General features: G+C 31.7%; 1 protein-coding gene across 4 annotated transcripts in view; it reads right to left on the bottom strand.

Moving 5' to 3' along the window:
- Positions 1-16,142, bottom strand: part of Ctps (CTP synthase) — a 21,553-nt gene that overhangs the window by 2,903 nt on the left and 2,508 nt on the right. For all 4 annotated transcript variants that reach the window (XR_013883245.1, XR_013883261.1, XR_013883255.1 and 1 more), the window contains exons 4-18: positions 15,148-15,242; positions 14,783-14,861; positions 13,071-13,132; positions 10,364-10,424; positions 8,765-8,876; positions 8,257-8,317; positions 7,916-8,013; positions 6,800-6,920; positions 6,231-6,320; positions 5,731-5,915; positions 4,857-4,947; positions 4,370-4,488; positions 3,855-3,964; positions 1,499-1,598; positions 68-192 (exon numbers count right to left, since the gene is read on the bottom strand). Coding sequence is in view for 1 of the 4 variants with exons in the window: in XM_080174545.1 (XP_080030671.1) it covers positions 68-192; positions 1,499-1,598; positions 3,855-3,964; positions 4,370-4,488; positions 4,857-4,947; positions 5,731-5,915; positions 6,231-6,320; positions 6,800-6,920; positions 7,916-8,013; positions 8,257-8,317; positions 8,765-8,876; positions 10,364-10,424; positions 13,071-13,132; positions 14,783-14,861; positions 15,148-15,242 (1,509 nt within the window). In the remaining 3 variants the exon portion in view is untranslated. The remainder of the gene's footprint in view (positions 1-67; positions 193-1,498; positions 1,599-3,854; positions 3,965-4,369; positions 4,489-4,856; positions 4,948-5,730; positions 5,916-6,230; positions 6,321-6,799; positions 6,921-7,915; positions 8,014-8,256; positions 8,318-8,764; positions 8,877-10,363; positions 10,425-13,070; positions 13,133-14,782; positions 14,862-15,147; positions 15,243-16,142) is intronic.

The following is a 16,142-nucleotide window of genomic DNA, read 5'->3' on the forward strand; positions in this document are numbered from 1 at the left end:
CTTTTTAATACAAGTTCTAGATGAAAGGGGTGCAGCCTGTAGTTTCAAAATAAAACGCTATAGGTACCTGGATAGGAAATAGTCTTTACAAGGTTTGAGATTTCTTCATCTGAAATTTCTCCGTCATCTTCCTCGTTGTTGAGCTGTGTACTGGCTCCAGTTGACGAGAGCACTTGCTGCAACTTTCCAACGCTAAAAATAAAATAAAAATAGGGAAATGGAAGTATCTAATCGAGCACAGAAAAGCCTTCCTATTATATAGTAGCGAAGCTACTATATAATTCGAAATGTCCGTCCGTCCAATAACAGAATGGGGGAAACGTGATTTTCTCGGCTCCTATTTAAGATAGGCGGCTGCTCTTCGTGACAGCATTCCCATAAATTTTTTGTTCAATATATTTGAATAATAGTTTCAAATTAAAGGGGTAGTTTCACGAAATGGATTTGAACTTAACTTAGTGAACCGCATATTTTTTGCTAGTTAATGGGTTAAACTATTTCTATATGGCATATATTTGAAAGAATTTCAATTTTCTACCACGTAGTTTTGAAAATATCAAGACTTGAAAATCGTCTTTTTGTGATATATGCAATTTAAAAAGACTATTTTCAAGTCTTGCTATTTTAAAAACTACGTGGTAGAAAATTGCAATTCTTTCAAATATATGCCATATAAATGTAGTTTAACCAATTATACTGGAAAAAAATATGCGGTTCACTAAATTAAGTTTAAATGCATTTTGTCAAACTACCCCTTTCCAAGAGGGGGGGAAGTTTTGACACATTTGCGTAAATAGTGAGTACAGGCTTTGTCTTTGGACTGAGAGGATAGGTTATGAAAAAAAATTCATTGTTATTTGATGAATTTTCCTAAGTTTTAAGATTTTTTGGATAATCCTCCAGGTTCAGGAGCTGCAGGCTTCCAGGTGGTCTCTGGACCAGTAAACATAAAAATTAATTTTTTTTTGAAGAGATATAGTTCAACTTATTAAACAAAATATGCATATTTTTTCTTTAAATACCTATGTAAGTAACATTTAAAAATATGCATATTTTGTTATTTAAAATGTCTTCTAACTCTTCAAAAAAAAATATATATATTTGGTTTTGATTTTTACCATTCTAGAGCAACTGGAGGCCTGAAGCTCCTGAACTTGGAGGCCTGCAGCTCCTAAACCTGGAAGCCAATCCAGAAAAATCTTAAAACTTGGGAAAATTTATCATATAAGAATGATTTTATCCCTAATAACCTATCCTCTCAGTCCAAAGATAAAGCCTATACTCACTGTTTACGTAAATGTGTCAAAACTTCCACCCCTCTTGTTCCAGGTGATTTTTGTGTCTTTAGATTAGAAGACAAGTAGCTTAATTATTCATTTTTCAAATATTTTCATGCTTCTATGATGTTTTAGTTAGCTTTATTTTATTTTGTACCTTATTTAAATCAGACTAGTTTACAACATTTTCTAATTCTATTGTACACATAATAAAAATATACCTGGCAAGAATAAGGCCAAGATAGGGTGGAGAGGGAGAAAGAGGTCTTGAAATATATTCAGGATGATATTGAACAGCTACATAGTAAGGATGGACTCCACCTATATATAAATATATTAATATATATATTATCTTGAAATATATTCAGGATGATATTGAACAGCTACATTGTAAGGATGAACTCCACCTATATATAAATATATTAATATATATATATTATCTTAAAATATATTCAGGATGATATTAAATAGCTACATAGTAAGGATGGACTCAACCTATATATAAATATATTAATAATTATCTTGAAATATATTCAGGATGATATTGAACAGCTACATAGTAAGGATGAACTCTACCTATATATAAATATATTAATATCAGTTGAGGAAAGGCAGTCATAGAGAAAACATGTCTCTCTGTACAAACATTAAAATAATTAAAAATGTGATACTAGTGCGTGACTAAATTAAACACATTTCAAAATGAAACTAAATTTTTTTGCTAACAATTGTAGCAAGTTTTTTTTCTAAAAGTACTCAGATCAACTCACAAACACAAAAGGTAAAATTAGTAAAATAAACATAAAACAAAAATATTATGATATACAAACTGAAATACTTTTTTCATATCTGGTCAACATATAAACACAATATGCCCAATCCGCTGCTAATCAGACTACTCTTACTCTTACAAAATCAAACTTTTTAAAATTAGAACAATCCCAAAAAAGAATGTTAAAATTGTTAGGGATGCACATTATTTGTCTGCAGGACAAGCCTGATTAGAAGCTCCAAGTAATCCTAACTTAAACATCAAAAGAGAAATGGATGCACACAGAAAATAAAGATATTATGTAAAGTACATTCCTTAATAAAAATGTTAAATATTTCTTTATTTTCATCTATAATAATTCATTTTAAATGAAATAACTTATTTCTTTCTTACGCAACAAGAATTTGCTTAATAAGCATATCAAATATAACATTCATAAATAAAACAAGAATTTGCTTAATAAGCATATCAAATATAACATTCATAAATAAAAGTTTAACACTTTAAATTTTTTAAAATCATCTCATTTTTTTTCAGGAAAAAAGACTTGTTATCATAAAATAAATTACTTTAAAAGACAAATTACTAAAAATACTAAAATTACGAAAATACACAAAAAAAAAAACTAAACAAATACCTAAACTACAAAAAATGACAAACATAAAAATAAACACTAAAAAAAAAAAAACTTTACAAAAAAAATTACACTTTAAAAATACACTATAAAATAATAAACTTTTAAAGTAAAAAATATGCAAAAATATAGACCTACATCAAAAAACTTGACTTAATTAAAAAATACTCTAACACAATAAAAAAATGAAATTATCAGCAAAAGTAGGTTTATATCAGCCTTCCTTTTCTCATCTCATTGGAAGCCTGCTGGTTTTCTTAAGCTTGGTGTAGCTTTAAAGCACTTTAAACTGTAGCCCTGTAAATTTAACCTGGTCAACTGTAAGACTCCACTGATTGAAGCATATCATAGGAGGGGGTTGACCATGGTCTGCATGTAATATAAATTATAAATTTTTATAAAATTGTAATTTTATCAAATGTAGATTCGAAAATATATATTCATTCAATATATATATTATCTTGAAATATATTCAGGATGATATTGAACAGCTACATAGTAAGGATGGACTCCACCTATATATAAATATATTAATATGCAATATATATTATCTTGAAATATATTCAGGATGATATTGAACAGCTACATAGTAAGGATGGACTCCACCTATATTTAAATATATTAATATATATTATCTTGAAATATATTCAGGATCATATTGAACAGTTACATAGTAAGGATGAACTCCACCTATATATAAATATATTAATATATAATACATATATTATCTTAAAATATATTCAGGATGATTATATTGAACAGCTACATAGTCAGGATTAATACATATACACACAGTGTTTTTTTTTATAGGATATAACATAAATTTCCAAAAACTATGTCGATTCTAACAGTATGCAAAACATTTTTCTACAATTTGAATTTTAACAATGTACCTAACCATTTTTGCACAGTCTTTAAATCAGTCATGGTCAATTAATTTTCATAAATATGGCTTTTTGGAAAACCGGTTTTTAAGGTATAATTTGTTGAAAACAATAAAATGTTTTTATTTCTGATACAAAATGTCCTACATCAATGAAGAAAATAAAACATTGATTATTAACTTTTGTCTATGGTAATTATTAAAGTGGGTTAAATAAAGCAATACTTTTTTGCCTGATTTGAACTGACAGGATCCTAATCCTAATTTGATCACATATTCAACGTTTACCTGGGCCATTCAGTTCCATAATCTCCATCCTGACATTCTCCGTGTCCCTGCCGACAAACTTCATACCGTGGGCCTCCAGCTGACCAACATACTCGGGATTTACTTCAAACCTACCATTTAATTTCAACATTAACGAACAGCTAGGCCCAAGGGGCAGCACTTAAGGTGAGAGAGGTGAGTTTTAAAAAGATTTCTTTTATTTGGGGGGGGGGGGGGAGTTGTTAATTTTTTTTTTAAAGGGTGGAGATGCCCTTCCTTAAGATAGTTTTAAACCTTCCCTGGACCTATAAGAAGCTTCACTGATAAGGAGAACCATTTCAGTCCAGCATTTAGCGATAAATTGATAATTATACCCAAATATGAAAAAAAGTATACTTTTCTTTAGACAAAAAAATAATGGTTGAAAAGTTTAATAAGGTAGAAGTTTGGAATTAACCAATCAAAATTCAACAAAAAGACCCAAAATTTTTGAGCCAACAAATAATAAGATAACGTGGTTATAAAACTTTGGGTACCTGTGTCTATGCCTCTCTTCAATGAAGTCCACATTGCCATACAACTGTCTAAGAATACTATTCTGAGTGTTGAACATTGTCTGCCGTTTGCCCAGTCTCATGGTTCCTCCAAGTTGACCCTGAGGTGAAAATAGTTGAAATTGTTATTTCTATCTAGGTAGCTAATCTGTAGAATTATAGACCATGATCCTACCTAACTAAGAATCATTAGACGAGATATAATAAGATATCATTAGACTAAGAAATATATTTAATTTTGTATTTTATATTTAGCATATTTGATATTTTATATGGGTATGATTTATTTGACTTTAATAATTCATGAGTGTTTTTTATATCTGGGGTTAAAAATCTTTTATCTACGGGAAATTACAGAGACCAAATATTCTTGTGTATTTTTGAGACAATGAAAATGATGCTGTCCATATGGATGAATAATTACGCTGTGGTTTTGTGGTGAGTCATGCTAATTTATTGGTCCTTTTACCTGATTATGCTCTGGCATGTCTATGACAACAGGATATTTTGTGTTCTCATCCATTTCAGTGCTGTTAGCCCCCTCCAGACCACAAACATTTCTAAAACGCATTTTGTCCAGGAGTTTTTTTTTATGAGATAAGACAAAGGCCGATAAAATGATTTACATACATACCCAATGATACACAAAATTACCCCTTCGATCTGTGGATTACAATTAGTGGTAGAAAAATTTGAACACTCAACTAAATTAAACAACCAATCCAAATTCAATAAAATTCCCCAAGGTTGTTAGACTAACGAATAAAAAAGGTCGTCTTTCTAATGTATTATTAAATGCTAAAACAAATGTAAGGTTTTAGGGACTAGAGTAATAAAAAAAACAGCCCAATGTCCCCTCCCTCCCTGGACTTGACAATGTAGGAGAATACTGAGGTGGATTCTTAAAAAAAATTTGCCCCACACTAATCGCTTAGTGGGGCAAAGTTTTTCGTGAAAAATCCTCCAAAATCACATAAAAATCTACAAAACTTAAATAAAATCTTATGTTGATAACCCTTCTATGATTTTGTTTATTTTTTGTAGATTTTTAATGTGATTTTGGTGGATTTATCATGAAAACAATTTTGCCCCACTAAGCGATTAGTAGGGCAAACTTTTTTTAAGAATCGACCTCTGGTTTCCCAAAATCTATGCGTAAAATTCTGCATTTGAAAAAAAAATAATTTGAAGGATATAGTAAATCAACCTTAATTTTTTAGACAACAAATACTATAACGTAGTTATAAAACTTTAAGTATCAGTGTAATTTACATTTTGATGTTCTCCCTCCCTTAAAACCTCAAAACTTAAACTAAGAAGTTATGCTGATAAACTTATTCTACCTGGCATATTCAATAACAGCACACTGAAGGCCAAGGCACACCCCCAGGAAAGGTTTGTTGTTGACTCTGCACCATTTGGCCGCCTGGATTTTGCCCTCAACTCCACGGATGCCAAAACCTCCAGGTACAAGAACACCATCAGATTGACACAGCGCCTTCCAGGCGTCATGATACTTCACAGGATCCTAGTAAATATTATATTAGATTGTTATAATTCCTTGCGGACCAAGGGGTCCATTAAAGGAATATCATATAGTCTCTGGAATCTAGAGTTTTTTTAACAAACTATTTGACTTTTAAAGGTGACTTTTGTATTGGATTCATGAATTAGATTAAACATTATATCTATGCAGTATGAATATTATTATACAAGTATCAAGAGTGATAATATATGTTATTATGATAATAAAATAACATCTATTCGAAATATAATAAAAGATAACTTATAAGAGATAAAGAAAACATCCTAAAGTTTTTTTTACAATAAAAATGTAGAATACCTCTTCTTTAGTGTTCTCTTCAAGATCAGCTGAGTTGATGTAGGTCAGCTTAAGCTTGTGGTTACTTGCCAAAGAGGCATGCTGCAAGGCCTATAATAATAAACACAGTAAAGCGGCGTGGTGCAAGGCCTAAAATAGTATTTATATAAAAATGGTACCATTAATGTAAATGAATAGAGGGGCAGGAATTAAATATCTGTATATCGCTAAAAAAGAGCGAAAAGCTATTTGCTAGCAGACGCAAAAGGTCCCCGCCACTTGGGCCACGTAGCTGTCTGGATTGGTGCTGAGCACTAACCCCCCCCCCCCCAATAAATTAAAAACATGCTGGTGGGATGGTTGGAGTTTTTTTCCAATTTCTGATGATTCCAACCCTGCAGGGTCTATACCTGCGTTGCCCTAACCCTAAGTACCAAACATAACCCAACCTTACCTAATTTAAAGTAATGAACAAAAAAACTAAAACCTAAGCCCTCTTTTCAATTTATCAATTTATTTCAAAATAAGGGTGAGGTTTGGGTGCTCGACTAGGCACTTTAAGGGAAACTACCCTAATTATTTCTATTTACCTTGATAACACTGGCATAAGCATCTTCCAGCTGGGTGTATTTACCAACCAGAGAAATCTTCACAAACTTTCGCAGATTTTCTGCCCGGTCAGCAAGTTGGCGCCAACGAATCATAAACTTCCTAAAACGAGCGGGTTTAAGTCTATAGGGCAATTCTATTATTGCTAATTTATCGAATGATAGTAGGAATAATAATGCTTTATTTCATTACTAGCGGCTACGCCCCTAGAGGCCTCTAGTGGCCTTTAAATGTTTTTTTTTATTTTAAATATCTAATTTGAGAAATAACTTGTCTATGTTATCAATTGTTAAATTCACGCGTCTACGCAGCGCGACTACGTAGCGCGACTATGCTAGCGACACTATGCGGCGGAAATATTTAATATTTTTGATTTTATTGTGATTTCTCTTGGGAGGGTGGTGGTACCCTCCCCCAAAATAGTTATAAACCTTCCCGGGACATATGACAATCTACCCTGCTAAGGAGAACCCGATCGGTTCAGCGGTGAGCGAGATCCTTCGGTACAGATACACAGACACACACACAGACAAACATCCTGTTACTTTAGTATAAGGATTAGCAAGGAGGGAGTGGACTATCTAGTTTCCACTGTAATTTACTAGTACCCAAAGTTTTAAAAAGCACGTTCTCTCATTCAATCGCCTAAAAACTTTTAATACTTATATTTAATCATGATTGGTTCGTACAAACTATTCAGTGTCCAAACTTTTTCACCAATATTTGTATCTACAAACAGGGTGTTTTTTTATATCATAATTAGAGGTGTCCATTAATTTTTTGACAATTGTCTTATGACCCTCTACATCACATAATACCATGGAGACATTTTTAAGACAAGGGTCGTTCAATTTATGGGTTTGTTGAATACGTGCTCTAGGAATTATATTTCACAAAGTAATAGTTATTTCTCGCATCGTATTATAAACAGCTTTCCGCGGATATAGAATGTACTATTTTAAGATTTAAACCAGTTTTATATTCGTAGAAAGCTGGATATAATACGATGCTTGACATAGTTTTTTTTCGTATGGATGAAAACCGGTTTCTATCCACCCACCGGATTTGAATAAATACAAGAAAAGAAAATTACTTACTTAGGCTTAGGAATTTCAAAAGAAAGCTTTAATCTCTCCTTTAGAATGCCATGGACATCTTGTTGGATCATTTCAATAGGCACGTGGTAGATACTCGCCTGTAATAAATATTTGTCAGAATTTCAAATTTTTGTAGAAAACAATATTATTAAACTGATATATTATTTACAAGATTGAAAGACTGTTAAAATGTTAACTTGATATATTGGTTAGTTCGTATATCCAGTTGAAGGGGAGGTGGATGGCGGGATAGTTATTTTAGCAGGCTACAATTTCACTTTATTAGAGTACACGATAATCTGGTGTAAGATCCAAGTAATATCATAAATTCATTACTCTACCTGATCTTTAATGTTTATGACTTGGTGAGGTTCCACGTGGCAGAAATTAGAAATCTTCTTTCTAAAATGAAATTAAAGTTTCATTTTACATGTTTTATTTATTTCCAAAATATCTGGGTTTTTTTATTGTGAAATTTCTTCAAAATCAATTAGAAGCATTTAGTTGCTTGGCCTTAAAGGTCTAATTAGAGAAAACAACATTTTTCTAAGAAAGCAGGTATAAGGTACAGTAAGTTTGGATTTAATTTCACTTGGACTATCAAATGACCTTATTTTATTTATCTTAGGTTTTTAAGTTTTTCTTGCATGTTTATGTTGAGTTATTACAATTATCCTATTATAGGCGGTATAGTAGTAAATTTCCACTGAACACTTTGAACCGATAGAGTTCTCTATTTGAGGGAAGCTATTTTCAACGATCTTTTCTAACCCCCCTACCTCCTCCTAGAGTTTAGACTACCTAAATGCTAGCGGCGTATCCTCTTAATAAAAATAATCAAAAATTGACCTGACACTTTCATCAATAGACTGTTCACTTCTGCAGAATATAAGATCCGGAGTAAGTCCCAGACCTCGGAGCTCCCTAACACTAGCCTGGGTAGGCTTGGTTTTGTGTTCACCTAATCAAAGATATAAACATTGAGAATATAAGATCCGGTGTAAGTCCCACTCCTCGGAGCTCCCTAACACTAGCCTGGGTACTGGTAGGCTTAGTTTTATGTTCACCTAATCAAAGATATATATATTTATGGTTGGGCCGGATACTTTTTTTTGCCGGATACCGGATATCCTGTATCCGGATATCCGGCCTGATAACCGGATATCCGGCAGTAAAATCAGCCGGATATCCGGTATCCGGATAGTTTCAATACCCGGTAACCGGCCGGATATCAAAAATGGCCGGATATGCGGCCAACCGGATATTCGGCCCAACCCTAATTATTATATATAAACATTGAGAATATTTGCCTTTATCTATAATGCAAAGTAGGATGATTTCTGTCTGTCTGTTAGAAGCTTATGATCTCGATAACCGCTGAACTATTTGGGCTTTACTCTTCTGGGAATATACCTACTGGTCCTGTGATGGTTTTAATTGTTTTGCTTGTGGGGTTGGACTTTCCCTCCCCCAATCAAAAAATGTTGGTATTATCCTCTTAGAAATTTTTTTCTTCCATTTTTTCAATTTTGTACCCCCCCCCCCCCCCCCCCCCGACAGCGAACTATGAACTCTGGCCGCAGCGCTCGGCTCCCAAGCCTGCCTAGCCGCAGAGCTAGGTCCCGGGATGGCTCTAGGCCTTTTCATGTTTAGATTCAAGCCCTAGAATGGTTTTAGGCCATTTTTCTGCCACTGCACCTTTTACAACTTTAAACAGAATCGTATTTGATAATACAGTGTGTTTTTTTTATGAGAACTTTTTTGAAAGCAATTTTACCCTACTTATAGTTATCAGAATTTAATGATTAATGGCTTATTTTCTTCGTTTTTTATAACCATTTATAAAACATCAAAAAAAAATATTTCAGTTTTTATTTAAAAAGTACAGTAAAGTCAAAAAATCAAAACTTAGGTGTCAACATCTAAAAAAGGTTGTAGCGCATTTTTCTTAAGCTCAAATCTTCTACTCTTTGCAAGAAAAAAATTGGATTTTCAGTAGTCCACTTTGAGGGGCCAGTACTCCCTCCCTGGTTGAGATATGTTCTAGTACATGTCCCCAAAAGTATATGTATAAATTTTTAACTCTGTATCTCAACCCTGAAGCGTTTTGCAGTCATTCTTGCAAAGGGTAGAAAATTCGAGCATGAGAAAAATGCGCTAAAATCATTTTTAGATGTTGACACCTAGGTTTTGAATTTTTGATTTTACTGTACCTTTTTAATAAAAACTGAAATAATTTTTTGATGTTCTATAAATGGTTATAAAAAACGAAGAAAATAAGCCATTAATCATTAAATTAAAAATTGCTTTCAAAAAAGTTCTCATAAAAAAAACACACTGTATTTTATTATGTTTAGGTAATATATCCAATTTGAAAAAATGCAGAATAGCAAAACAATTCGTCTCTATAATGATTATATTGGATTTATACAAAGGATTGTGACAAACCTGTAGATGAAGGTCTAGGCACCAAAGAAACATGGACATTACAGAAATTCTCTTTACCAGCCTACAACAAATAATAGTTATTCAACGTATCATATTAAAGACAGCTTTCCGCGGATATTACAATAGAAAGTTATAGAATTAAAACCAGTTCTTTCAGCCCCGAAGGACCTGGCTAACAAATCTGGTATTAATCTTACGATTGTTATTTTAATATTCGTTGAAAATTGTCTGTTCACGATGCAATACATGATTTTTCAGTATGCCAGTTCTATTCCAGCGGATATAAATAGGTTTCAAAGCCATACTATAACAAATTATTATCAATACCAAGACAAGGAATAAGCAGGGATTTAATTAAAGGGATAAAACATTGGCCGAGAAATTGATACAAATCCATTAATACATAAAGATACTCTTCTGTAGATTACAATTAGTGGCTAAAACCAAAGTTATTAAGTCGACTAATAAGAAAATGTTCAAAATTTTTTGAGACTAGTGCAATAAACAGCCCAATGTTCCATTACTCCCTGTGTAATATGTCATCTTATGAAACTTAATTTCTTAAGCATCAAGAAATTGCAAAACAAAATTAGAGGGGAAAAAATTGGTTGCAAATTAATGCAACAAAATTTGTTGAGAAAAAATTTCTTTTTAATTTAAAGGGGTAGTTTCACGAAGTGCATTTAAAAAAAATTAGTGAACTGTAAGTTTTTTCTATTTTAGATAACGTAGTAGTGCATAATATAAAGTTATTAATTAAAATTTAAAAATTTGACCAGGGATTTTCCTTAAAAAATAAGTTTTTCATTTTTATTTTCAACTTCGTTGCATGTTATATATGGCAAAAACTTTTTTGTCATAAATACAACTTTAGATAGCATTTACTAGTTAATAGAACTTCAAACTGTTTATACAAAAAAATACACATAACAACAAAGAATGACCAATAAAATATTTAGTATAGAACTTAGAGTAGTGATCTTTTTATATGTCTTAGTAATAGTAATAGTAATAGATATGATTGTGATAAAGAATTTTAACATTGACTTGACCGAACTTTTTTTATTTGACAATATCTAAAAAAGTTAGTGATTTGCAACATAAATTACATGAGAATGGTCTTTTTATATATATATATACAGGGTGAGTCAGAAAAAACTGAGTTTTTCGATTTTAAGAAACAACCAGAAGGAATACAGAAAAAATAATTATATGTCCTTGTTCTCTGTACAAAAGCACATCAAACTTGTAAAAGGTGTTCTTCATTATCTCTAAAAATACGGCCTCTATGATAGGTGTATGGTGTCAAAAAATGCCTTGTGTGAAAAATGTTGATCAAGAAAAATTAAAATAACTCATCTATTTTGTATAAAAAAATCTTAAAATTTCAATATTTATTTAGAAAAAGGTCTAAGAAAAGTACTTAAATGAGTTTTAAAGGTGAAATGCTTTTTGGCTCCTCACAAAAGCATTTTTAGAATACTGCAATTTGTCATTTTTTCATATTTCTTGATTGTGATGCATGTGGTTTAAAAGAATCTTCTATAATAACGTAGCTTATGGTAAAAAGAAAAAAAAACCTTTTTATTTGACAAAAAAATCTCTTAAGATAAAAAAGTTATCAAGGTTTGAATATTTAAAATAAAAATGCCTTTTAGAAACCCTAGCCTATTTAAATGAAGTTATTATGATGGATGATAGCACACAAGTATAATTTGTCAAAAGGGGGCGGAGATTTTGGAGATTAAATCCAGTCTTGCACCAAATATAGAGGAAATTCAGGGGGAGGAATTTAGGTAACAAGATGAAATATTTCCGGTCATGAGCTGGTTTTCCGGTCATGGGGTATTAAATCTTAACAATAGATTACAACAAAATGTTTGATTTATAATGTGATAATTTAATTTAAATAAATTGTATTTTTAAGATGTTAAATATTTACAATCTGTTGAATAAAAATTTTAATAATCAAAAAATATGTTTGTTTATCTTTTTAGAATGGTAGACATTTTTTATTATAAATAAATCTACCTAAAAAGTACAAAATAATGGCCGAAAAAGTCATCACACACACTTTTTGAAATCTTTATGCTCTAAAAAGCGCCGTTGTTTTCAGATATATTCAAAAACACCTTTTCTAAGTTTAATGTATATTTTTATAGAGAACAAGAACCTATAATTGTTTTTTCCATATTCCTACTGGTTGTATCAGAAAATCGGAAAACTCAGTTTTTTCTGACTCACCCTGTATATATATATGTTGTATAGTTAGTTGGTATTTCCGCGTGAGATAATGTGTATATTGTAAGTAAACCGGACGGTATTCTTTGTTTTTTTTAAATAGAAAACCTGTCCTATAATGAACCGGACGTTTTTTTTATGTTTTTTTAAATAACTTGTCCAAAGGGGAACCCCTGTTCAATTTTTTTATAACTCTTGTGAAATATGTGGAAAAGATTCTCTGATATTGGTATTTTGGCTATACATATTTGGAAAAAAATAGACCATTCTCATGTAATTTATGTGGCAAATCACTTTAACTTGTCAAATAAAAAAAGTTTGGTCTGGTCAATGTTAAAAATTCTTGAACATATAATCATATCTATCCAATGCCTAATATATTCTACTAAGACATATAAAAGTTCACTACTCTAAGTACCTTAACTCTTTAAATACACTTCGTAGAACTATCCCTTTGCTTTGTTACCTTAAACTGGAATTGTCTGAAAGCTTCAATGAAAGGCATACCCTCAATGTCACCGATAGTACCTGAACAATTTTCAAATTAGACATAATTACAGCCTTATTATCCTATTATGTAAAGTAGTACTGGTTTTTGTCTAAAGCTTAAGATCTCATTTACTACCTACTGAACTGATTTAGTTCTCTATTATAGGTAGGCAAGCTTCACATAAGTCCGATACCTGGTTTTAGGCTATTTCATTTTAAGATTAAAATCTTGGGATTGTTTCAAGCCATTTTTCTAGGAAATTGGAAATTGTCCCAATAGAGAAAATAAGAAGCACAGACCCCTGGATACGCCTAGCTAGGGAAAAACTTTTGATTAGGTCTTTTGATTCTGCTCTCAATAAAATTGTGTAATTTGCTTCACCCAACAAACATTTAATCATCAATCAAACAAAAAAATCCTGTTTTCAAACAAGACCCATCTTTCCAACAAATTTCTTTTTCAACACATAACATTTGTTTGCAGTTTCAGAGATCTACTAAAAAACCCTCATCATTTAGTTTGTAAAAAATATTTTATTTCTGAACATTTCTTTAAACTCAAATTAACTGTGTGCATTTGCAAATTTTTATAAAAAAAACTTTTAAAACACAGTTAACATTTCAAAGGATTAAGCTTCTTTGATATTCAGGTTATCTTTTAACTCAAATCAATTGTTTGCATCATCAAATTATACTTCCAAAATTCTCAAATAAGTCAACATTTTATACCATGTAGTTTTCATTTCATGTTTTATCAAAAAAATGTACACATTTTTTCACTTTTTTGGTTAATTCAAAAGAACACCAATTCTTCCTTCATCCTAAAACCTAAACAAAGCAGGATATCATAAAGATTAAAATTTTTCCCATCTCAGGAATAACTCCACCCATTTTTTTAACAGATTTCAAAATCCAAATCTCCACCCCCAGACAACCAAGGACAAAGATAAATCCACAACCTTTTCATAACCCCCCCACTCCTCCCACTTTTTGTCTCCTCCCAGGTTTTTTCTGTCTCCGCCTTCAACCAAACTCACCATCCAAAACTCCGCCTATTTCCTAACCATCAAAAAAATTCCTCTAATAAAAACTATGCCCCGCCCCATAACTCAAACAAGGCCAAGAATTATTCCCTACTCCTCCTTTTTAAAAAACTAATGTTTTAATCTTTTATTTCAAACTTTATCAGTAGTCATCTGTATTTTATGGTGATACCTAAGACTCAAAATAATTTGTGACATTGTTCTATATAAATGTATGTTTAATATCTTTGATCATATTTGCTGTTATCTAATGTCTCATGCCTATATTTTTTAGACAAAATGAATTGAAAATGATTGCTAAAATCGAAATATATCTTCATGTCTTAGAATAGTGTAATTTTTTTAAAAATAGGTTGAAAAACATACTAACTTTAAAACATTTTTCTAGCCCCTTTAAATATAGAGCCCCTAGATGCTAGGGACGCAGTAGCTAATTTACATTAAACTATAACAATAAAATAAAGTACATAATTCATTAAAAAATTAACAAAGTTCCTTGTTTGTTAACATATATAAAAGATTTAAAAATTAAAACTAATAGAAATTATATACCTAAAAATTAACAAAAATGCCAGAGGAGTTCAGTTATTTTAGGACAAAAATGTTTTTGTTTTTGTTTTTGCAATTGGCATTTCAACTGTTTTACCTCCAAGTTCAATGATGCATACTTCTGGCACTCTCTGGTCTTCAGACACAGGTATACGGGCAACTCGTTCAACCCATTGCTAAACATACATATTATATTTAACGTGGAAGATGAAAGAAAGTTTAACCTAGAAGGATCTAAAGGGATAAGACAATGGCCGATAAATCGATGTACATACCCAATGATGATACCCAAATTAACCTTTCTGTAATTACAATGCGTGGTTGAAACGTTTAGGCAATGAACCAACCAATCAAAACTAAATAAAAGTCTCTCCAAAGTTGTAGAAAACGAATGAGAAACCGTTATTTTAAAACTTTGGTGACTAAAACCAAGCATTTGATTGCGGGTCTTGTATAGCTAACCTGTATAGCATCTGTAATATGTGGGACAACTTGAACTGTAACACCAAGAAAGTCTCCCCTCCTCTCTTTGTTGATCACATGCTGGTAGATTTTACCTATAACAAGGATAACGGCATTCATAAGTAGCAAAGCACAAAAAATATGAATGGACAAACGGACAAAGTGAGTTGTAGAAGAGAGACGAAGGGAAATAATAGTATCGCATCGTATTAGACAGATTTCCGCGGATTTTAAACTGTAAAATTATAAAAAATAACAGGTTGTTATCCAAGAGGGGCCGAAGGCTCGGACTATCATAATTGATATTAAGGGGGGGGTTTTTAATGCAACCATCTCGTAATCAATGTATAAATGGCACTTAGAATTCGAATTTGGATCTGAAATTTTGCATGAGTAATCCTTGGTAGGTCTATTTTCCCTAAATCGAACAAAAAGTTGGAAAAGTAGCGGCTAACGGCTGGCGGCTCATCCGTTTAGACATTTGTTGGGTATTTTCAAGCGAAATCCATCACGAAACCTCTCTCCACATAATGCTCTTTTCCAATCCAAAACGTTTTCAAACGGTTCTAGCCGGAAGTTGCTGGTACTAGAAATCTAAAAAATGTTTTTTTTGTATCATTTCACATGATTTAAAGCAAAAATATGTTTCAAAAAGTTGATTTCTACGTAATTCATGAAGATTTGCCCTAAAAATAGCCAAAAAACGGCTAAACGGCTGAGCTGCTAGCCGTTACTTTTTCAACTTTTTTTTCGATTTAGGGAAAATAGACCTACCAAGGATTACTCATGCACAATTTCAGATCAAAATTCGAATTTTAAGTGCCATTTATACATTGATTACGAGATGGTTGCATTAAACCCCCCCCCCCTTTATGATTTTAATTTTAATATTTGTGAAAAATTGTCTGTAATACGATGCTATACATGAGTTTTCGGCGGATCTTAATCGTTTTCGAAACCATACTGCAAAATATAGAAATGGATATGTTTACCTC

This window comes from Acartia tonsa, chromosome 1 (genome assembly GCF_053477335.1).
Source record: "Acartia tonsa isolate MP-2025a chromosome 1, ASM5347733v1, whole genome shotgun sequence".
In the NCBI taxonomy this organism is placed as follows: domain Eukaryota; kingdom Metazoa; phylum Arthropoda; class Copepoda; order Calanoida; family Acartiidae; genus Acartia; species Acartia tonsa.